The 22,761-nt window shown below is 51.6% G+C and overlaps 1 protein-coding gene across 6 annotated transcripts in view; it reads left to right on the forward strand.

The window, feature by feature from the left end:
- The window catches only part of CSNK1G3 (casein kinase 1 gamma 3), a 150,210-nt gene that overhangs the window by 100,578 nt on the left and 26,871 nt on the right, over nt 1–22,761 (forward strand). For all 6 annotated transcript variants that reach the window (XM_077291070.1, XM_077291097.1, XM_077291107.1 and 3 more), the window contains 3 exons: nt 2,737–2,971; nt 10,520–10,605; nt 11,726–11,810. In XM_077291070.1, the coding sequence (XP_077147185.1) occupies nt 2,737–2,971; nt 10,520–10,605; nt 11,726–11,810 (406 nt within the window). The remainder of the gene's footprint in view (nt 1–2,736; nt 2,972–10,519; nt 10,606–11,725; nt 11,811–22,761) is intronic.

Below are 22,761 nucleotides of genomic sequence, written 5' to 3' on the forward strand. Positions count from 1 at the left end.
AAACTTGTTTCAAAATGTAAGCTTTTTTCAGTGTTTTCTTTTTTTTTCTAAGTAAAACTTAAAGAAACACCGTGGCATTTTTTGTTGCCTATATATTGCAGCATATGCTAATAAAGAAATTTGTAGGGGCTTTATAGTATGTCTTGTGTATGCCAGTTTTAGTTGATGTGAATTTTATGGATTGTCAGTTATCTCTGCTCAGTCTCCTTCCTTTTGATATAATTTCCCTAAATTTCCTTGATGCCTTTTGCTCTTCAAAGGCATAAGGGTGCAGAGTCTTGACACGCTGTACGCGTGCTTTAGTCAAAATACTATCTGAGGGCAGCAGTTGAGAGATTAGTGATAGACTAGCTGCCTCCTGATGTATACTGCAGTGTCTTGTTGTATTTTCTGTACTACAGATTCAGCCTGCTTCCTGCTTATGATGGGTTTCTCCTTGTCAGCCTGCACAAGCAGGAGTCAGGAGAACAGCGTAAAGCTGCATTTTGTAGGAATACACTAGTGTCTGGATTCTGCACATCCGAAATATATAAACAGAATGTGAGTCAAGGGACATCAGCATGTAATCTTTGTATTGGCTACTTTGTTACTGTACTCCTGGTCCCTTTGGTAGGGCAGAAATGATACCTTCAACAGGGCACACTCAGGAATAAGGAAAGCAGAGCTGGTTGGGGAAGGAGCTTATCGATTTTGATGCTATTCTCAAGTACATATGAAATCAGACCGACGTGTCTACTTGGTAGAGAACGTACTAAAGGCCATAGCAACATGTGACCACTGCAGCTAATCCCTGGAAATACTGGTCATATCTTCAGGCAAACAGCCGCAGAAGCATCAACTTTGGGGATTTACTTTATCATTGATGACCTATCCTTAGGATTGGTTATCAATATCTTATTGTTTGAGATCTGACACCAGGCACAAACACCCCCCCCCCCTACCCCCACCCCGATCAGTCCCTGCTGCCTCCACAACCAGAAGCAGCTCCCCAATCGAGCAGTTCCTGCCAACAGATCGGCGGGGGGTGCCTGGTGTCGGACCCAAACTGATCAGACATTGATGACCTATCCCAAGGATAGGTCATCAATGCTAAAGAAGTGGACAACCTCTTTAAATCCCCGAAGTTGATGCCTCTGAAGTTATTTGTCTGAAGGAAAGGTATGATCAGTATTTCCAGCGATTAGCTGCAGCGGTCACATGTTGCTATGGCCTTCAGTACTCTAGGAATGTAAACAAAGGCTGATGGGGACCACCATAGCATCCATGGTGGAGTAATGTATTTTCCTCTTAGGGGATGTGTCCACTTTCAGGATGGCCGGCGGTTTGGACGGAGCGGCAAACCTGCTCCGCCCCCTTCTGTGACGCGATGATGCCGGATGTGTTCACTGCACACATCCGGGATCATCGCACCCCACACATAGGGCCCTGTGATATACCTTGCGGCGGCGCAGGCGGCGCCGCCAGGTAAACGGACATGCTGCGATCTAAAAAGATGCGCAGCATGTCTGGAATCGCAGGGCCGCCGGGTGCGTGTTACCACGCATAGTGGAGACGGGATTTCATAAAATCCCCTCCACTATGCTGTAACATCTGGACGCTGCGTGTTTGACGCTGCAGCTCTGCGCAGCGTCAAACACGCAGCGTTTCCTGCACGTGGAAACATTCCCTTACATTTCCTTCGTCTACTTTAATGTGTTCAGCTCTCAGACAACCACTATAAAGGAATTTTCTGAGCCGCCCTCTTAATGTAAACATTTCCCTCCATGCTCAATGAACTCTGCAGTATTTCTCTGCCGTTCTGTAAGGCTCGGTTGGACTTGACCCAAGGAATGGTAATACAGGTCTAAAAAGAGAAACCTGATTCATTCCTGTAGACATGTTAGGAACAAGCTTCTGCATTGGAAGTTTGGCGTAAATGCATTGTGCTGCTGGGTGTAAAGGCCAATTCTGGCTCCTCACATGTTATGCCCTGGGTGCTCCTAATGTTAGAGAGGAGAACTTTCCTATGACGTAGGGTGGAAAGCTGATTTCTCGGAACACTACTGCTTGGTACCCCAATGATCACTGCTTGTGGGGGGGGCAGAAACGCATCAAATTGACAAAGGTCATATCATGGTTGTGAACTTTCTAGATAACCCAACTTAAAGGAGACCTCTCATGTTGCACATTCAGTCTGATCTCTGGACAGCTTGGTACAGAGAAGGCGAAGCTGAACAAAATAATCAATAGGCTTGTTGGAGAAGATTCAGTAACGCTTCTGTCTTAATTGAAATCCCTGGTCTTTGTATGTGTATAACGGTCCAGTGGGCGGTCCTAACCAATGATTGACAGTCTTCCCTCTGTGCATTTAGAGAGAGCTGTCAATCAACGTTGGGATCACCCACTGGACTCATATACGTACAATCAGTGATTAACAGCTATCAATGCATGCACAATTAGAAGGAAGGCTGTCAGTCACTGAGTAGCACCGCCCACTGGACTCTTATACATCCGAGCACCAGGGATTTCAATGAATGAAATGCAATGTATACCGAGACTTTTTCCCACAAAAAAATGTACGTCAGTCTAAATGGCTCCTCCTGCTTTACAGCGTCCTCCCTGCAGATCAGATGCCGGTTTCAATATGACAGGTTCCCCGTAACGACGTTGTGACCATTGTGAACATACAACCGTAATAAATAATATTCTTACCAATTTGCTTCAGATTATTAATGCCTGTACGTTTATTTCTTACAGATTTCCCGCATGGAATATGTTCACTCCAAGAACTTGATATATAGGGATGTAAAGCCTGAAAATTTTTTGATAGGTCGTCCAGGAAACAAGAACCAGCAAATAATTCACATAATAGATTTCGGCTTGGCAAAAGAGTACATTGACCCAGAAACAAAGAAGCACATACCCTACAGAGAACACAAAAGCCTTACAGGAACAGCGAGATACATGAGTATAAACACACATTTAGGAAAAGGTAGGTGTGACCCGGCCCGGGGGGTCTCTAAATGTTAAAGGATTGTTCTCTGGATTGTACGTCGTCACCTTTCCATGAGTGAGGAGATTTCTGGGGTCTGACTGTTGCTGGTCAGCCATCTCAAGAACTGGGTTTTGGAACCCAGGGACCGGGCTCTGCAGAGCATCACTTTAATTAAAGCGGAGGAGTGCATACTCTAACTCCGCTGCCCTAGACTTTGTCCATGGGACCGCCCAAAATAAAAGTTACTATATTGCTAACCTCCCTTTTAATAAACACGACCTGGGCATCATTCTGGTGTATTATGAAGCAGTTAACATCCAATAAAGGTGCAGCCAGGGCGCTTTCATAGATTTCCGTTCCTCTTCCATCTGGCATTCTTGTACTGCTCTGGAGGGCAGCTGTTGACAAAGCTGATCCTATAGTTTCCGCTGGTGTCGGGTTTATGTCAATCACTTGTGCTAGATGTTTTATTGAGTCAGTAGCATGCACTAGACAGGTGCTCAAGCTCAAAACAACTGGCCACACACAACTGATATGTGAGTGCAGCTTCAGCAGATAATGTCACTTCTGTGTGGCGTCACTCATCATGAGAACATCAATTACATTGGCATCTTAGGCTGCAGGGGGGCTCTGTGGAGCAATCTATTTTTTTTGTACGCTATGAATAGTTACGTTTTTTTTAGATTTAATTTTAACCTTTTAACGGTGGCAGTTAAGGGTACTTATTCCTCAGCAGTGCTGAGAAATAAGGTTATAGCACCCCCCCAGTGTCTGAAATTTTCCGGGTTCTCGGCTTTCAGGGGTAGCTGAGACCCCGGAGATCGCGATTCATGTCAGTTTTTATCGACCCCCCAGTGTTGCGATCTGCTATTCACAAAGAAGGTCCTATTTCCTATTTATTTCTCTGTCTTCTGATATTATCTATCACATCAGAGGAGAGAGAAATGGGGCTAGGGTTAGGTTTGTGGCTAGGCTTACAGCTAGGGTTAGGGTTGGGGCTAGGCTTACAGCTAGGGTTGGGGCTAGGCTTACAGCTAGGGTTAGGGTTGGGGCTAGGCTTACAGCTAGGGTTAGGGTTGGGCTAGGGTTAGGGTTGGGATTAGGGTTAGAGGTCTGGAGTAAGAATTGGGGAGTTTTCACTGCTTAGGTACATCTGGGGGTCTCCAAATGTGACATGGCGCCCGCCATTGATTCCAGCTAATTTTGCGTTCAAAAAGTCAAACGGTGCTCCCTCCCGACTGAGCCCTGCCAGGCGCCCAAACAGTGGATTTCCCCCACATACTGGGTATCGGCGTACCCTGGGGAAATTGCACAAATTTTGTGGTCCATTTTCTCCTGATGCCCTTGTGAACATAAAGTTTGGTTCCAAAGTAAATTTTTTTGTGAAAAAAGAAAAAATGTAAATTTTTCTCTTCCACATTGCTTTAGTTCTTGTGAAGCACCTGAAGGGTTAATAAACTTTTTGAATGTGGTTTTGGGCACCTTGAGGGGTGCAGTTTTTAGAATGTTGTCACTTTTGGGTATTTTCTGCTATATTGACCTTCCCCCCCCCCCCCCCCCCAACTCCAAATGTGAGATGGTCGCTAAAAAAAAAAAAAAATGCAAATGAAAAATGTCCTGCTCCACCGAATCCGTGAAGATAAAATTTCTTTATTCACAAACTTGTAACATAGAGGGTACAAACTTCAGCACAAACCATATGGGTGTGAACCTCAACGCGTTTCTGGAGTCTACGCTCCCTTAATCATGACTAAGGGAGCTTAGTCTCCAGAAACGCATTGAGGTTCACACCCACATGGTTTGTGCTTAAGTTTGTACCCTCAATGTTAAAATTTCTTTATTCACAAACTTTTATCTTCACGGCTTCGGTGGAGTTGGATATTTTTCTTCTTTTGGACTTTACACGTTTGGACACAGCGGGACCATGCTCCCGAAGTTAAACTAATGTATCACGGGTGAGCTGGTTTATTTTTCTTTGCTAAAAAAAATGGTTTTGCTGGAGAAATGAGAAATCGCTGGTCAACTTTTAACCCTTATAACATCCTAACAAAAAAAAGTTGTTTACATCAGCACAATTTTGGAAAGTAGACATGTGGGAAACCACCACTCTCTGATTTAAGGGCACACAAATTAAAAGTTTGAAAATTATAAAATTTTCAAAATTTTTGTCAAATTTTTGTTTTTTTTCATAAATAAACGCAAGTCATAAATAAGACATTTTACCATAACATGAAGTACAATATGTCACGAAAAAACAGTCTCAGAATCAATGGGATCCGTTCAAGAGCTATAACCTCATAAAGTGACAGTGGTCAGAATTGTAAAAATTGGCCTGGTCATTAAGTACAAAATTGGCGGTGTTGCTAAGGGGTTAAAGGGCACATGTCACCTCGTTTTTTCAGTATGAGATAAAAATACTGTTAAATAGGGCCTGAGCTGTGCATTACAACAGAGATGCGAACTCTGCTTCAGGAAAATGGCCGCCGCGATATCCATCTGCGCACGCGTGGCATCCCGCCAGCAGAGCGCCGCTTCTGCGCACGCGCGGCCAAAGGAAGATGGCCGCCCCCACCGAGCACCAATGAAATAGTGCACATCGCCCTCTTTTAACTCCCCTGTGCAGTGGATTCGGGACCTTGGGCATGCGCAAACCACTACGCCACCAACGGAAAACTAAGCAAGATCTGGGGGAAGACACCACGCCCTTTTGACCAGACCAGCCTGATTGACAGGCGAAAACGGCTACTTTGGTAACGTATTTTGGCAGCATAGGTGGGGAATCGGGGTCCACAAAATACACTGTTGTAATGCACAGCTCAGGCCCTATTTAACAGTATTTTTATCTCATACTGAAAAAACGAGGTGACAGGTGCCCTTTAAGAGATTTAGAGAAGCTCTCCAATACCTAAAATGTCATTTTTACATATATATTTTTACATCCTAATCACTTTCCAAATTTGCTTTATTACACGGCTCCCCATCCAGCTAATCTCTAAATGTGATTTTTTTTTATTTTTTTACATCACTTCCTGGAACTTTCATAGGAGATTGAAACTGGACGTCACAGGAGGCTTAGGCTGCACTCGCAGCATTTATCATCCTTCCTTGGAACGTGATGTCATCAAGGGGTGGCGCTGTAGTTACTGTCTACAGTTTTTAGTTTTACATCGTGGCTCAGTGAATGTCCTGGTTCCTTGGTGCTGATAGAATCTGTGGGAGAGGTGAGCACAGTGCCAGCACTCTGCTTCTGTCTTCGACGGCTACAGCCGCCTTTTATTGTGAAACAACATGTCGTTAGGGGGTGGAGATGATTTTAAAAAAAAAAATGTGCGAGTGACGCCAGCACAGTCCCACAGCTTCTATCGTTGTCCTCAAATGAATTGTCATCAGTGGGCAGCCCTGATGTCACTCGCCCTGCTTCTGTCATTTTACCCTTATGACAAGTGGCATCAAGCTCTGGTGTCACTCACTGTTATTTTTACCTCCAACCCCTGGCGACCTCTTATTTCACAGTAAGAGTCCGCTAACAGCGATAAAAGCAGAGAGCCGGTGCTGCGCTCACCCCTCCCACCGCATCGATCACCATTATGGAACCAGGATATCTTCACAGGGCGGAAATGGAAATAACTGTAGTATGTAACCTGCATGTGTCACACCCTGATTATGTCCTGTACTTGGAGGGGAAAGCGAGTGCAGCTCCAGCCTTCTGAGACATCTTGTTTCTGACTCCGCTTGATCGAAGTGTCACAGGAAGTGAAGTTTAAGATAAAAAATAAAATGCATATTTAGGGATTAGCAGAATATGGAGAATTGCAGCCTATTTTATGATAAAGGTAATTACAAAAGTGATCAAGGTGTAAAAATAAATATTTATAAAATACATTTTAGTTACCTGACCACCCCTTTCATTTTAGTATAGCCAAATATTAAAAATAGAACAAATAAACTTACCTGAACAATGCATTTTTGGCATCCCCAATACTGGCCTGTTTCAGATCATTCCTGTGAATAGTTTGTGTGTGCTGATGGTCTGAGCCATGGTTGTTTACAGATAAGGAGGAAAAGGTGCAGAGACTGGCTGGTTTTGGAGTTGCAGGACAGTAAAAATTGCTAAAGTTAGACTTCTTTTTCCGTATTTGTTCAATAACCAGTGGGAACTAGCTGTAGCCTGTAATATATACAGAGAACCTTCTGCTGCAGTAGCTGGGATCCGAGATATTGCTTATCACAGCCATTTAGTGGTCAATAGTCACTGCGATATCTGAGCAGTTTGACACCGATCATGTTTCTGTTTTCATGTTCAATTGCACACGATACCGTATATAATGGTGTCTGCGGAGTGGAATAAAACATGTTTTGGGTTTTTTTTTTTTCTCCTGTGTTGCAGAGATATTTGCAAAGTCTTTGGCACTTAATGAGTTAAATGGATTAACACCCACCTTAAACTTAAAGGGAACCTGTCACCCCCAAAATCGAAGGTGAGCTAAGCCCACCGGCATCAGGGGCTTATCTACAGCATTCCAGAATGCTGTAGATAAGCCCCTGATGCTGGTGGGCTTAGCTCACCTTCGATTTTGGGGGTGACAGGTTCCCCTTTAACAAAAGTTGAGAGAGTTTTCATTGGGGGCTTGTACTTCTTCCTGTATGATGCTAACCAACCATATGCAAGCAGTAACACACTGGAGAGAGAACACTCCCCCACCATAGCTTAGCGCCGGTCTCTCCATATTATAGATGTAATCACACTAATCTCTGCTGTGCTCAAGCAATTTGTCATTGCTTTACAGTGAGATCAGTGCGGTCTGGACTCCTGTGTGAGAAGTTATGAGCCTGCTCTGGTCTCACTGCAGACCGATGACAAGTTGAGCACAAGTGACTTAACTGCAATACTGACACATCTTTGGGGACACGTAGTGTGGGGTGAGGGGCAGCACAGCAGAGGTGACTGTGCAAGGAGTGGAGGAGAGCTGATAAAAGGGACTGTCACACAGATAAATTCTCCTGTACTGCCCCTACCCAACCTAGACCTGATCTGAAATGTGTTATCTAATCATGCAAGAGGTAATACCAGAAAATAATACCACAAACTCTGCCGGCAGCAGGCTCCTAGTCTTTGGGGGAGTTGGGTGCCCATCAGATATTGATGGCCTGCCCCGTGGATAGGTCACAGGTATGGTATGACTCGGCATCCCATTTAACGTACTGATCGGCTGAATGCATTTTAAGAATGACCTTTTTAGACCACAATGAATGCAGCAGGACACAACCACCTCCCCCCAGCCAAATGAAGAAATAAACTGGTGACCAGTTTGTCTGGCTTTTCCTGTAAGGCCTCCTGCAGTGGCCGTAATGCACTATTGTGGACCTTCTCCCTCCTCTGAGACACAAGGCCGCTGTTCTGCAGATGACGCACTCTTTATTTGATCGGTTTACTGTGAGAAAACGAAGGCACTAAAGTCTTTTGTGTTCTGAAGGTCACAAATCCAGAAATAAGTCGCTCCTATCTGAGGGATGGAATCATCCGGCACAAAAGTATCGTTCCCAAGGCCGATGTGTAACACAACAGGTTCTTCCAGAGGGCACATAGAATATTCTAGCATTGTGTGTTTAAGGGTTATGCCCATCGCCAACACTTCCAGAAGATGTGTAGAATATGCCATACATATGTGAAAGGCGACCACTGAGACTCGATGCTCTGGAGAGGACGCTCGCCCGGCCTGGTGATCTGGCTGCCAGCATGGGCGGCAAAATGGATTTCAGATGTGCCCCGGACTTGACTTAAATTTGGCAAAATGGGTCTAAACTCTGCAGCTTCTCGCTCTGATTGAACCTTCCTTTTCTTCTTGTTCTGTGCGCGGTACGTTTCCCCGCACACCACGTGGTGTTCATGTGAACGTACCCTTAGGGCTTCGGTTGCTCAGCTGTGGACTCATTACATCACCTGGCTTATAGTTTCAGCTGTGGGCCTGTCTGCAATGGGACAGCACGTGAAAAGCCCATTCCCATGAAAGTCTTATTCCTCTCCTCAGTGGGTCAGGACCTGGAGACCCCGGCCGTGCTACTAATTGCACTTTTGTTTTTTTTCTCCATGACAAACGTGTCTAAAAATTCACTTGGACCCGATGGCTGCTCTTCCACCCGACAGTATAGGCTGGCGGACGAGTGCTGGGCATGAACAGTGAGCACACACTACAAGGATCAGCATACCTTCACAGGTCACATGTTTAGAGGAATATACGAAAAATCCACCCCACTGTCCCAAAATCCTGTAAAACCTGCAGTTTGTCGGACGATCCTTCAGGATTTTCTAATATGAAAAATGTGACTTTTTCTCTGGGCCACAAGTTAATTGGTAATATTTTCAAGTCATCTGTATGAGATGTATGCCAGCCCTAAGTTACACAACCCGGATCAGGCTGTGGCATCTCCGACTTTTGGCAGCGATCCTGGCACTGGAAGTCAATAAAGAAATTAAAGAATTTCCGGGCCGGACATAAAAATAAATGTGTACAGCTTAAGTAGATCTCCAGTTTGCAAGCGGGGGAGATGGCATTGATCTGTCTGGTCTCTTTTCCTGTTTCTATGATTACCTCTTCAGGATTTCCAGCTTTGTTAATGGATTGCTCGGCATGCTTGGAAATACTAAGCTGCAGCCATTTCGCCGGCTCTTAGCGACCGGTCACTTTACCGAGTATGGAAACTTGCAGAAAGGGAAGAAAAACCATTCTGACCGTATTCTGGAATCTGAGTAGCTTATTGCTGCCACCTGCTGGCGGAGAATCAGAATGTCTCATTAGTTTGGGGAATTTGATGCCGTGAAGTGTAAACAGGACATTTCAGGTGACTGCGTAGCATTACTGGGCCATGAAAACGCCATCTCCTATGTCGCTGGATAACATGGCCCTGAGCAGCCAGATAAAAATAGCCCAAGGCATTTCTCTTTGCCTGTTGAGAAGCGTTAATACTTGAAATTTCTGTCCCCCCTTGCACAGAAATGCTATTGTATTGACACCCACTGAAGATTGCCGAGCGTCCGTGCTGATTTGTGGTCTAGTGACAAAGGGCATTCATGCCATATTTTATATTCCACAGCACTGGACAATGGCTGGCATTGCTCATCGGTTGGGTGCTACATTGTAGATTAAATTTGGCTTTTAGGTATGTGGGAGGAAACGGGAGCACCCGGAGGGATGTCATACAAATGGCATCCTTACTAGACTTTGACCCCAGGAACCCAGCGTTGCAATAGTATCCACTGAGCCACCATGATATGTCGCCCATACCTGCTCAATGACGATTAGACCAATTTCGGAAAGATGATCCTTTTCTTTCTGAGAAATAAGCCACCGCCAACGATGTCTGACAGTGGCTCTCCCATAGAGATCACAGGGCAGTCGGGCGAGATAGCTGCCGGGTGATCCATCTAAAGTGAACATTGGGGCTCTACCATGATAGGTTGGTATCTGGTTGTCTTCTGAACTGTATTATCTGCTGTGATTGTATTGTCTGCTCCTGTGGGTAACATACTCCTTTCTTTCTTTTTAGAGCAAAGTAGAAGAGATGACTTAGAAGCTTTAGGACATATGTTTATGTATTTTCTACGAGGAAGCCTGCCTTGGCAAGGACTTAAGGTAACCGTTCACTATGGGGCAGACCTTAGTAGTGAAGTTCCCAGCAAGGACCATGAAAGAGTAGTCAACTAACACCTTTTGCGAATATTAAAAAAAAGTTCAAAGATCAGAGAAGCCAGCATGCACAAGTAAGATGTTGTCCACTACTTTTACATTGATGGCATGACCTTAGCATAGGTCACCAATGTCTGATCGCCTGGGGTCTGACAACCAGCTGTTATCGGTGGCGGCAGTAGATACTTGCAGAGTTGCTCCGTCTGCTTGTAGTGGCAGGGTATTACACATCTGCCTACTATTGCTTTTAATAGGAGGCGGATGTTCAGTACCAAGCCCTGGCCACCACAAGCAGAAGGAGCAGCTCGGCAGGTGAGCACTTCCGATAGCTGATCGGGCAGGGGGGGGTGGGTGACTGGAGTTGGACCCCGGGCGATCAGAAATTGATGACCTATCCTAAGGACAGACCAATGTAAAAGTAGTGGACAACCTCTTTTAAAGGGCTTTCTCCCAGGGTGAGCTGGCAACTCTGCTTTTTTACTAAAATATGGAAACGTGATGATGGCTAAAGATGTCTTTCCAGCTTTATCTTACTGATCGGATGGTCCTTTATAAACCTCACACCCGTATATAGAATATATTTCAGCATCAAAGCTGCTGCTAAGTGAGGACCGCCAGCAGATTCTGGGCATCATGCATTTGATGTGCCGCTATCAATACAAATAAATAAATCCCACTGAGGTCATTTGCTGGTGAAGTGGTGCAAAGCTTGTATTAGTGGCTCCCTGACCTGACTGCGTCTGATGTTGGTCTCCGTCCTATTCCTGTCGGTGAAGCTGAGCAGCTATAGCTCAAGCACATCCAATAGGCTAATATGGTGATGTTTTGGGGGAAAACACAGAGCCTTAATGAAGCTAGGAGGGTATACGAGCTCCGCTCTACTCCAGCGCATTGTAGTGACCTCGTGGTATGTAAAGCTTCTCTCCGATTTATAGGACTGCAAATGAAAGAAGCAGAAGCAATATCACTCCTAATGCCGCCATTAATGGTTCTTTTGAGTTGTTCTATTTTTCTTCTATTTTCCAGTTACCAAATCCTCTCAATCTTTGTCTTTTCTTCATTGTAGGCAGACACATTAAAAGAAAGGTATCAGAAAATTGGAGATACAAAGCGAGCGACTCCAATTGAAGTACTCTGCGAGAATTTCCCAGGTAACTAGCTGCTGCCAAGTGGCATCATTTCTGTGTGGAGCGGGCTGATGAATGAACAATGCCTACTCTCAATAACCACTACACGCTCCTTGAAGTGCTATTTAGTTTTTATTAAGATGCCTTCCTCATCTGTATGTAAATTGGGGCTTCTCGGAGCAGGCTGAAGACTTGATGACATTTGCCTCCTCCTGCACTGAGCCCATCTTAGTCTGCTGTTATTGTCTTCTAAATTAGACTAAATGGCAGTAAATGTGCTATTTCTCTGCCGTGGATGTGCATTTCTGCCATCCAGAAGATGGCTCAGGAGCTCAGGAAGATTTGTGTGAAAGAAATGTTACTCGGATTCTCTTCTGAGACCTGGTGAAGCTTCATCCATAACATCTTATTCACAAAGTGCACTTTTACCTGTAAACCCTGGAGTGGATCCCAATGATGGATGGATAAATATATTAGATATAGAGAGAGTTGAGCAAAAAGATTAACAAGACTGGTCCAGCAGCCACCTCTCTAGTCTGGCAGTGGATTTAGTTCCCTGTACACCTTCTTTTATTTACCCAACTTCATTGGCATAACACTGTGGGAACTTACTGATAAGGAGTGCTGGAGATGGCTGTGGGTAGGAGGGGGCGTGCTGGAGATGGCGGCAGGTAGAATGGGGCTCTCTGGGTGCTGGAGATGGCAGCAGGTAGGAGGGGGCTCTCTATGTGCTAGAGATGGCTGAGGTTGGAGGAGGCTCTCTGGGTGCTGGAGATGGCAGCAGGTAGGAGGGGGCTCTCTAAGGGTGCTGGAGATGCAGGTAGGAGGAGGCTCTCTATGTGCTGGAAATGGCTGAGGTTGGAGGAGGCTCTCTGGTCGCTGGAGATGCCGACGGGTAGGAGGAGGCTCTCTGGTCGCTGAAAATGCTGACTGGTAGGAGGAGGCTCTCTGAGCGCTGAAGGTGCTGACGGGTAGGAGGAGGCTCTCTGGGTGCTGGAGATGGCGATGGGTAGGAGGAGGCTCTGGGTGCTGGAGATGGCTGAGGTTGGAGGAAGCTCTCTGGTCACTGGAGATGCCGACGGGTAGGAGGAGGCTCTCTGGTCGCTGAAAATGCTGACTGGTAGGAGGAGGCTCTCTGAGCGCTGAAGGTGCTGACGGGTAGGAGGAGGCTCTCTGGGTGCTGGAGATGGGGATGGGTAGGAGGAGGCTCTCTGGGTGCTGGAGATGGGGATGGGTAGGAGGAGGCTCTCTGGTCGCTGAAGATGCTGACGGGTAGGAGGAGGCTCTGGGTGCTGGAGATGGCTGAGGTTGGAGGAAGCTCTCTGGTCACTGGAGATGCCGACGGGTAGGAGGAGGCTCTCTGGTCGCTGAAAATGCTGACTGGTAGGAGGAGGCTCTCTGAGCGCTGAAGGTGCTGACGGGTAGGAGGAGGCTCTCTGGGTGCTGGAGATGGGGATGGGTAGGAGGAGGCTCTCTGGGTGCTGGAGATGGGGATGGGTAGGAGGAGGCTCTCTGGTCGCTGAAGATGCTGACGGGTAGGAGGAGGCTCTGGGTGCTGGAGATGGCTGAGGTTGGAGGAAGCTCTCTGGTCACTGGAGATGCCGACGGGTAGGAGGAGGCTCTCTGGTCGCTGAAAATGCTGACTGGTAGGAGGAGGCTCTCTGAGCGCTGAAGGTGCTGACGGGTAGGAGGAGGCTCTCTGGGTGCTGGAGATGGCGATGGGTAGGAGGAGGCTCTCTGGTCGCTGAAGATGCTGACGGGTAGGAGGAGGCTCTCTGGGTGCTGGAGATGCCTTTGGACAGGAGGAGGCTCTGGGGAGGGCTCTCTGGGTGCTGGAGATGGCGGTTGGATGCAGCTCTCGGGGTGCTGGGGATGAAGGTAGGAGGAAGCTCTCTGGTTGCTGGAGATGACCGCTTGTAGGAGGAGGCTCTCTGGGTGCTGGATATGCCGGCGGGTAGGAGGAGGCTTTTGGGGTGCTGGAGATGGCTGTGGGTAGGAGGAAGCGGTCTCTGCTCCTGTGACCACTGATTGCCAATATGGCATCCGGACCAGGCTCCTCTGACTTTTTGTATGACTAGTGAATTTCTAAGTCCTACATGATGTGGATCCACTCGAGGATAATGTCATTCAATAAGACTAATCCTCATGCTCTCCAGTAGCAAACTACTTTCCACTCTGTCACATGGGAAATTTCCAGTGCATGTGAATGAGGATACAGATCCCCCCCCCCCATTAACAGGTATGGGATGCAGGCGTAAGCACCACATCTACGCCAAATACTTGTGAACATAGCCGAAGATTAATAAGTTTACACAGCCAGAATGTCTTTTAAGTTGATTTTACGTCAGGTGTGTGGCAGAGCTTATTGTAGAGCTGCAAAATAATATCTGATCCGCTCCATTAGTCATGTGACTGGAACAAACTTCCAATAACCTGTAAACTTCTCTACTATCCCCTATGGAAAATCAGCCAAAAATAAGCTGGTATGTGACCCATTATTAGCTTGTCTGCGAGCCACAAACCTAAATCTTTGCGATTTTTCAATTAGATTTATTTTAATTTCTAAAGTAAATTTGTCAGGCTCCAGTTGACTCTGTCGTATGTGAAGTCCCACCAACTTTTTAGGAAAATAAGTTGCGTAAAAATTGAAATATGTCGCACATCTTTGTATAAAAATGACATATGCCAAAATGTGCCCCTTTTCTAAGTCCTAATAGTGGGGTACTGCCATTGCTAAATTCCCCCTGTGTCATCAGAAAATGAATTGTGTTTTTATGCTGACTGTTCTCTTGCCGTAAGATCCCCTGCCTAAGGGTATGTGTCCACGTTCAGGGCCGCAGCGTCCAGATGTTACAGCATAGTGGAGGGGATTTCATGAAATCCCGTCTCCACTATGCAGTAAAAGACGCATGCGGCAGACCCGAGAAAACTCACATGCGGCGCGTCTTTTAAGAACGCAGCATGTCCTTACATTGCTGAAACAACACATGAAGAACGCAGGTGACCTGCCAGTGACCTCAGGTGCAGATTTGGTGCAGATTTTACCTGCATAAAATCCTGAGGCAATCCTGAGGCAATCCTGAACGTGGACACATACCCTAAAAGGTTCACCAGATTCCTTTGCAACGCGAGTTGCTGGGATCTGCTGCTGATGTCTGACTGATGACTGATTCATCGGCTCCGTGGCCTCAGTTGTAAATGGGTTCAGATGTGATGAAGCAATCGCCAGGCATTTCAGTGATCCCCTCTCTTTTATACTCTAATATCGAATTTGTGTTAGATTTTTACAGAAATATTGGAGGCATCTTTTAAAATACTTAAATGCATGTAATTGGTCTTGCAACATTTTTTTTTTTTTTTAATTCGGATTCATTAAAAATGTTGCACCTTTTTTGCTTTTGCAGGCTTTATTTCAGTGCGCATTCACCTTTGAGGTGGTCCATGGTCCTAAATCAGCTGAGAGGAGCTCAGAAAAGGATACATAATGGTTTTAAGCTCCCTCTGAGTCCTAGCAGCTGACTGATGGGTTCTCAGTTAACTCATGCTGCAGCCAGCAATGGAAAGGCTAGTGTCCAACACACAGGCTAGAGTCCAACACACAGGCTAGAGTCCAACACACAGGCTAGAGTCCAACACACAGGCTAGAGTCCAACACACAGGCTAGAGTCCAACACGCAGGCTAGAGTCCAACACGCAGGCTAGAGTCCAACACGCAGGCTAGGGTCCAACACGCAGGCTAGGGTCCAACACGCAGGCTAGGGTCCAACACGCAGGCTAGGGTCCAACACGCAGGCTAGGGTCCAACACGCAGGCTAGGGTCCAACACGCAGGCTAGGGTCCAACACGCAGGCTAGGGTCCAACACGCAGGCTAGGGTCCAACACGCAGGCTAGGGTCCAACACGCAGGCTAGGGTCCAACACGCAGGCTAGGGTCCAACACGCAGGCTAGGGTCCAACACGCAGGCTAGGGTCCAACACGCAGGCTAGGGTCCAACACGCAGGCTAGGGTCCAACACGCAGGCTAGGGTCCAACACGCAGGCTAGGGTCCAACACGCAGGCTAGGGTCCAACACGCAGGCTAGGGTCCAACACGCAGGCTAGGGTCCAACACGCAGGCTAGGGTCCAACACGCAGGCTAGGGTCCAACACGCAGGCTAGGGTCCAACACGCAGGCTAGGGTCCAACACGCAGGCTAGGGTCCAACACGCAGGCTAGGGTCCAACACGCAGGCTAGGGTCCAACACGCAGGCTAGGGTCCAACACGCAGGCTAGGGTCCAACACGCAGGCTAGGGTCCAACACGCAGGCTAGGGTCCAACACGCAGGCTAGGGTCCAACACGCAGGCTAGGGTCCAACACGCAGGCTAGGGTCCAACACGCAGGCTAGGGTCCAACACGCAGGCTAGGGTCCAACACGCAGGCTAGGGTCCAACACGCAGGCTAGGGTCCAACACGCAGGCTAGGGTCCAACACGCAGGCTAGGGTCCAACACGCAGGCTAGGGTCCAACACGCAGGCTAGGGTCCAACACGCAGGCTAGGGTCCAACACGCAGGCTAGGGTCCAACACGCAGGCTAGGGTCCAACACGCAGGCTAGGGTCCAACACGCAGGCTAGGGTCCAACACGCAGGCTAGGGTCCAACACGCAGGCTAGGGTCCAACACGCAGGCTAGGGTCCAACACGCAGGCTAGGGTCCAACACGCAGGCTAGGGTCCAACACGCAGGCTAGGGTCCAACACGCAGGCTAGGGTCCAACACGCAGGCTAGGGTCCAACACGCAGGCTAGGGTCCAACACGCAGGCTAGGGTCCAACACGCAGGCTAGGGTCCAACACGCAGGCTAGGGTCCAACACGCAGGCTAGGGTCCAACACGCAGGCTAGGGTCCAACACGCAGGCTAGGGTCCAACACGCAGGCTAGGGTCCAACACGCAGGCTAGGGTCCAACACGCAGGCTAGGGTCCAACACGCAGGCTAGGGTCCAACACGCAGGCTAGGGTCCAACACGCAGGCTAGGGTCCAACACGCAGGCTAGGGTCCAACACGCAGGCTAGGGTCCAACACGCAGGCTAGGGTCCAACACGCAGGCTAGGGTCCAACACGCAGGCTAGGGTCCAACACGCAGGCTAGGGTCCAACACGCAGGCTAGGGTCCAACACGCAGGCTAGGGTCCAACACGCAGGCTAGGGTCCAACACGCAGGCTAGGGTCCAACACGCAGGCTAGGGTCCAACACGCAGGCTAGGGTCCAACACGCAGGCTAGGGTCCAACACGCAGGCTAGGGTCCAACACGCAGGCTAGGGTCCAACACGCAGGCTAGGGTCCAACACGCAGGCTAGGGTCCAACACGCAGGCTAGGGTCCAACACGCAGGCTAGGGTCCAACACGCAGGCTAGGGTCCAACACGCAGGCTAGGGTCCAACACGCAGGCTAGGGTCCAACACGCAGGCTAGGGTCCAACACGCAGGCTAGGGTCCAACACGCAGGCTAGGGTCCAACACGCAGGCTAGGGTCCAACACGCAGGCTAGGGTCCAACACGCAGGCTAGGGTCCAACACGCAGGCTAGGGTCCAACACGCAGGCTAGGGTCCAACACGCAGGCTAGGGTCCAACACGCAGGCTAGGGTCCAACACGCAGGCTAGGGTCCAACACGCAGGCTAGGGTCCAACACGCAGGCTAGGGTCCAACACGCAGGCTAGGGTCCAACACGCAGGCTAGGGTCCAACACGCAGGCTAGGGTCCAACACGCAGGCTAGGGTCCAACACGCAGGCTAGGGTCCAACACGCAGGCTAGGGTCCAACACGCAGGCTAGGGTCCAACACGCAGGCTAGGGTCCAACACGCAGGCTAGGGTCCAACACGCAGGCTAGGGTCCAACACGCAGGCTAGGGTCCAACACGCAGGCTAGGGTCCAACACGCAGGCTAGGGTCCAACACGCAGGCTAGGGTCCAACACGCAGGCTAGGGTCCAACACGCAGGCTAGGGTCCAACACGCAGGCTAGGGTCCAACACGCAGGCTAGGGTCCAACACGCAGGCTAGGGTCCAACACGCAGGCTAGGGTCCAACACGCAGGCTAGGGTCCAACACGCAGGCTAGGGTCCAACACGCAGGCTAGGGTCCAACACGCAGGCTAGGGTCCAACACGCAGGCTAGGGTCCAACACGCAGGCTAGGGTCCAACACGCAGGCTAGGGTCCAACACGCAGGCTAGGGTCCAACACGCAGGCTAGGGTCCAACACGCAGGCTAGGGTCCAACACGCAGGCTAGGGTCCAACACGCAGGCTAGGGTCCAACACGCAGGCTAGGGTCCAACACGCAGGCTAGGGTCCAACACGCAGGCTAGGGTCCAACACGCAGGCTAGGGTCCAACACGCAGGCTAGGGTCCAACACGCAGGCTAGGGTCCAACACGCAGGCTAGGGTCCAACACGCAGGCTAGGGTCCAACACGCAGGCTAGGGTCCAACACGCAGGCTAGGGTCCAACACGCAGGCTAGGGTCCAACACGCAGGCTAGGGTCCAACACGCAGGCTAGGGTCCAACACGCAGGCTAGGGTCCAACACGCAGGCTAGGGTCCAACACGCAGGCTAGGGTCCAACACGCAGGCTAGGGTCCAACACGCAGGCTAGGGTCCAACACGCAGGCTAGGGTCCAACACGCAGGCTAGGGTCCAACACGCAGGCTAGGGTCCAACACGCAGGCTAGGGTCCAACACGCAGGCTAGGGTCCAACACGCAGGCTAGGGTCCAACACGCAGGCTAGGGTCCAACACGCAGGCTAGGGTCCAACACGCAGGCTAGGGTCCAACACGCAGGCTAGGGTCCAACACGCAGGCTAGGGTCCAACACGCAGGCTAGGGTCCAACACGCAGGCTAGGGTCCAACACGCAGGCTAGGGTCCAACACGCAGGCTAGGGTCCAACACGCAGGCTAGGGTCCAACACGCAGGCTAGGGTCCAACACGCAGGCTAGGGTCCAACACGCAGGCTAGGGTCCAACACGCAGGCTAGGGTCCAACACGCAGGCTAGGGTCCAACACGCAGGCTAGGGTCCAACACGCAGGCTAGGGTCCAACACGCAGGCTAGGGTCCAACACGCAGGCTAGGGTCCAACACGCAGGCTAGGGTCCAACACGCAGGCTAGGGTCCAACACGCAGGCTAGGGTCCAACACGCAGGCTAGGGTCCAACACGCAGGCTAGGGTCCAACACGCAGGCTAGGGTCCAACACGCAGGCTAGGGTCCAACACGCAGGCTAGGGTCCAACACGCAGGCTAGGGTCCAACACGCAGGCTAGGGTCCAACACGCAGGCTAGGGTCCAACACGCAGGCTAGGGTCCAACACGCAGGCTAGGGTCCAACACGCAGGCTAGGGTCCAACACGCAGGCTAGGGTCCAACACGCAGGCTAGGGTCCAACACGCAGGCTAGGGTCCAACACGCAGGCTAGGGTCCAACACGCAGGCTAGGGTCCAACACGCAGGCTAGGGTCCAACACGCAGGCTAGGGTCCAACACGCAGGCTAGGGTCCAACACGCAGGCTAGGGTCCAACACGCAGGCTAGGGTCCAACACGCAGGCTAGGGTCCAACACGCAGGCTAGGGTCCAACACGCAGGCTAGGGTCCAACACGCAGGCTAGGGTCCAACACGCAGGCTAGGGTCCAACACGCAGGCTAGGGTCCAACACGCAGGCTAGGGTCCAACACGCAGGCTAGGGTCCAACACGCAGGCTAGGGTCCAACACGCAGGCTAGGGTCCAACACGCAGGCTAGGGTCCAACACGCAGGCTAGGGTCCAACACGCAGGCTAGGGTCCAACACGCAGGCTAGGGTCCAACACGCAGGCTAGGGTCCAACACGCAGGCTAGGGTCCAACACGCAGGCTAGGGTCCAACACGCAGGCTAGGGTCCAACACGCAGGCTAGGGTCCAACACGCAGGCTAGGGTCCAACACGCAGGCTAGGGTCCAACACGCAGGCTAGGGTCCAACACGCAGGCTAGGGTCCAACACGCAGGCTAGGGTCCAACACGCAGGCTAGGGTCCAACACGCAGGCTAGGGTCCAACACGCAGGCTAGGGTCCAACACGCAGGCTAGGGTCCAACACGCAGGCTAGGGTCCAACACGCAGGCTAGGGTCCAACACGCAGGCTAGGGTCCAACACGCAGGCTAGGGTCCAACACGCAGGCTAGGGTCCAACACGCAGGCTAGGGTCCAACACGCAGGCTAGGGTCCAACACGCAGGCTAGGGTCCAACACGCAGGCTAGGGTCCAACACGCAGGCTAGGGTCCAACACGCAGGCTAGGGTCCAACACGCAGGCTAGGGTCCAACACGCAGGCTAGGGTCCAACACGCAGGCTAGGGTCCAACACGCAGGCTAGGGTCCAACACGCAGGCTAGGGTCCAACACGCAGGCTAGGGTCCAACACGCAGGCTAGGGTCCAACACGCAGGCTAGGGTCCAACACGCAGGCTAGGGTCCAACACGCAGGCTAGGGTCCAACACGCAGGCTAGGGTCCAACACGCAGGCTAGGGTCCAACACGCAGGCTAGGGTCCAACACGCAGGCTAGGGTCCAACACGCAGGCTAGGGTCCAACACGCAGGCTAGGGTCCAACACGCAGGCTAGGGTCCAACACGCAGGCTAGGGTCCAACACGCAGGCTAGGGTCCAACACGCAGGCTAGGGTCCAACACGCAGGCTAGGGTCCAACACGCAGGCTAGGGTCCAACACGCAGGCTAGGGTCCAACACGCAGGCTAGGGTCCAACACGCAGGCTAGGGTCCAACACGCAGGCTAGGGTCCAACACGCAGGCTAGGGTCCAACACGCAGGCTAGGGTCCAACACGCAGGCTAGGGTCCAACACGCAGGCTAGGGTCCAACACGCAGGCTAGGGTCCAACACGCAGGCTAGGGTCCAACACGCAGGCTAGGGTCCAACACGCAGGCTAGGGTCCAACACGCAGGCTAGGGTCCAACACGCAGGCTAGGGTCCAACACGCAGGCTAGGGTCCAACACGCAGGCTAGGGTCCAACACGCAGGCTAGGGTCCAACACGCAGGCTAGGGTCCAACACGCAGGCTAGGGTCCAACACGCAGGCTAGGGTCCAACACGCAGGCTAGGGTCCAACACGCAGGCTAGGGTCCAACACGCAGGCTAGGGTCCAACACGCAGGCTAGGGTCCAACACGCAGGCTAGGGTCCAACACGCAGGCTAGGGTCCAACACGCAGGCTAGGGTCCAACACGCAGGCTAGGGTCCAACACGCAGGCTAGGGTCCAACACGCAGGCTAGGGTCCAACACGCAGGCTAGGGTCCAACACGCAGGCTAGGGTCCAACACGCAGGCTAGGGTCCAACACGCAGGCTAGGGTCCAACACGCAGGCTAGGGTCCAACACGCAGGCTAGGGTCCAACACGCAGGCTAGGGTCCAACACGCAGGCTAGGGTCCAACACGCAGGCTAGGGTCCAACACGCAGGCTAGGGTCCAACACGCAGGCTAGGGTCCAACACGCAGGCTAGGGTCCAACACGCAGGCTAGGGTCCAACACGCAGGCTAGGGTCCAACACGCAGGCTAGGGTCCAACACGCAGGCTAGGGTCCAACACGCAGGCTAGGGTCCAACACGCAGGCTAGGGTCCAACACGCAGGCTAGGGTCCAACACGCAGGCTAGGGTCCAACACGCAGGCTAGGGTCCAACACGCAGGCTAGGGTCCAACACGCAGGCTAGGGTCCAACACGCAGGCTAGGGTCCAACACGCAGGCTAGGGTCCAACACGCAGGCTAGGGTCCAACACGCAGGCTAGGGTCCAACACGCAGGCTAGGGTCCAACACGCAGGCTAGGGTCCAACACGCAGGCTAGGGTCCAACACGCAGGCTAGGGTCCAACACGCAGGCTAGGGTCCAACACGCAGGCTAGGGTCCAACACGCAGGCTAGGGTCCAACACGCAGGCTAGGGTCCAACACGCAGGCTAGGGTCCAACACGCAGGCTAGGGTCCAACACGCAGGCTAGGGTCCAACACGCAGGCTAGGGTCCAACACGCAGGCTAGGGTCCAACACGCAGGCTAGGGTCCAACACGCAGGCTAGGGTCCAACACGCAGGCTAGGGTCCAACACGCAGGCTAGGGTCCAACACGCAGGCTAGGGTCCAACACGCAGGCTAGGGTCCAACACGCAGGCTAGGGTCCAACACGCAGGCTAGGGTCCAACACGCAGGCTAGGGTCCAACACGCAGGCTAGGGTCCAACACGCAGGCTAGGGTCCAACACGCAGGCTAGGGTCCAACACGCAGGCTAGGGTCCAACACGCAGGCTAGGGTCCAACACGCAGGCTAGGGTCCAACACGCAGGCTAGGGTCCAACACGCAGGCTAGGGTCCAACACGCAGGCTAGGGTCCAACACGCAGGCTAGGGTCCAACACGCAGGCTAGGGTCCAACACGCAGGCTAGGGTCCAACACGCAGGCTAGGGTCCAACACGCAGGCTAGGGTCCAACACGCAGGCTAGGGTCCAACACGCAGGCTAGGGTCCAACACGCAGGCTAGGGTCCAACACGCAGGCTAGGGTCCAACACGCAGGCTAGGGTCCAACACGCAGGCTAGGGTCCAACACGCAGGCTAGGGTCCAACACGCAGGCTAGGGTCCAACACGCAGGCTAGGGTCCAACACGCAGGCTAGGGTCCAACACGCAGGCTAGGGTCCAACACGCAGGCTAGGGTCCAACACGCAGGCTAGGGTCCAACACGCAGGCTAGGGTCCAACACGCAGGCTAGGGTCCAACACGCAGGCTAGGGTCCAACACGCAGGCTAGGGTCCAACACGCAGGCTAGGGTCCAACACGCAGGCTAGGGTCCAACACGCAGGCTAGGGTCCAACACGCAGGCTAGGGTCCAACACGCAGGCTAGGGTCCAACACGCAGGCTAGGGTCCAACACGCAGGCTAGGGTCCAACACGCAGGCTAGGGTCCAACACGCAGG

The sequence above is a fragment of the Ranitomeya variabilis genome, chromosome 1 (genome assembly GCF_051348905.1).
Source record: "Ranitomeya variabilis isolate aRanVar5 chromosome 1, aRanVar5.hap1, whole genome shotgun sequence".
In the NCBI taxonomy this organism is placed as follows: Eukaryota; Metazoa; Chordata; class Amphibia; order Anura; family Dendrobatidae; genus Ranitomeya; species Ranitomeya variabilis.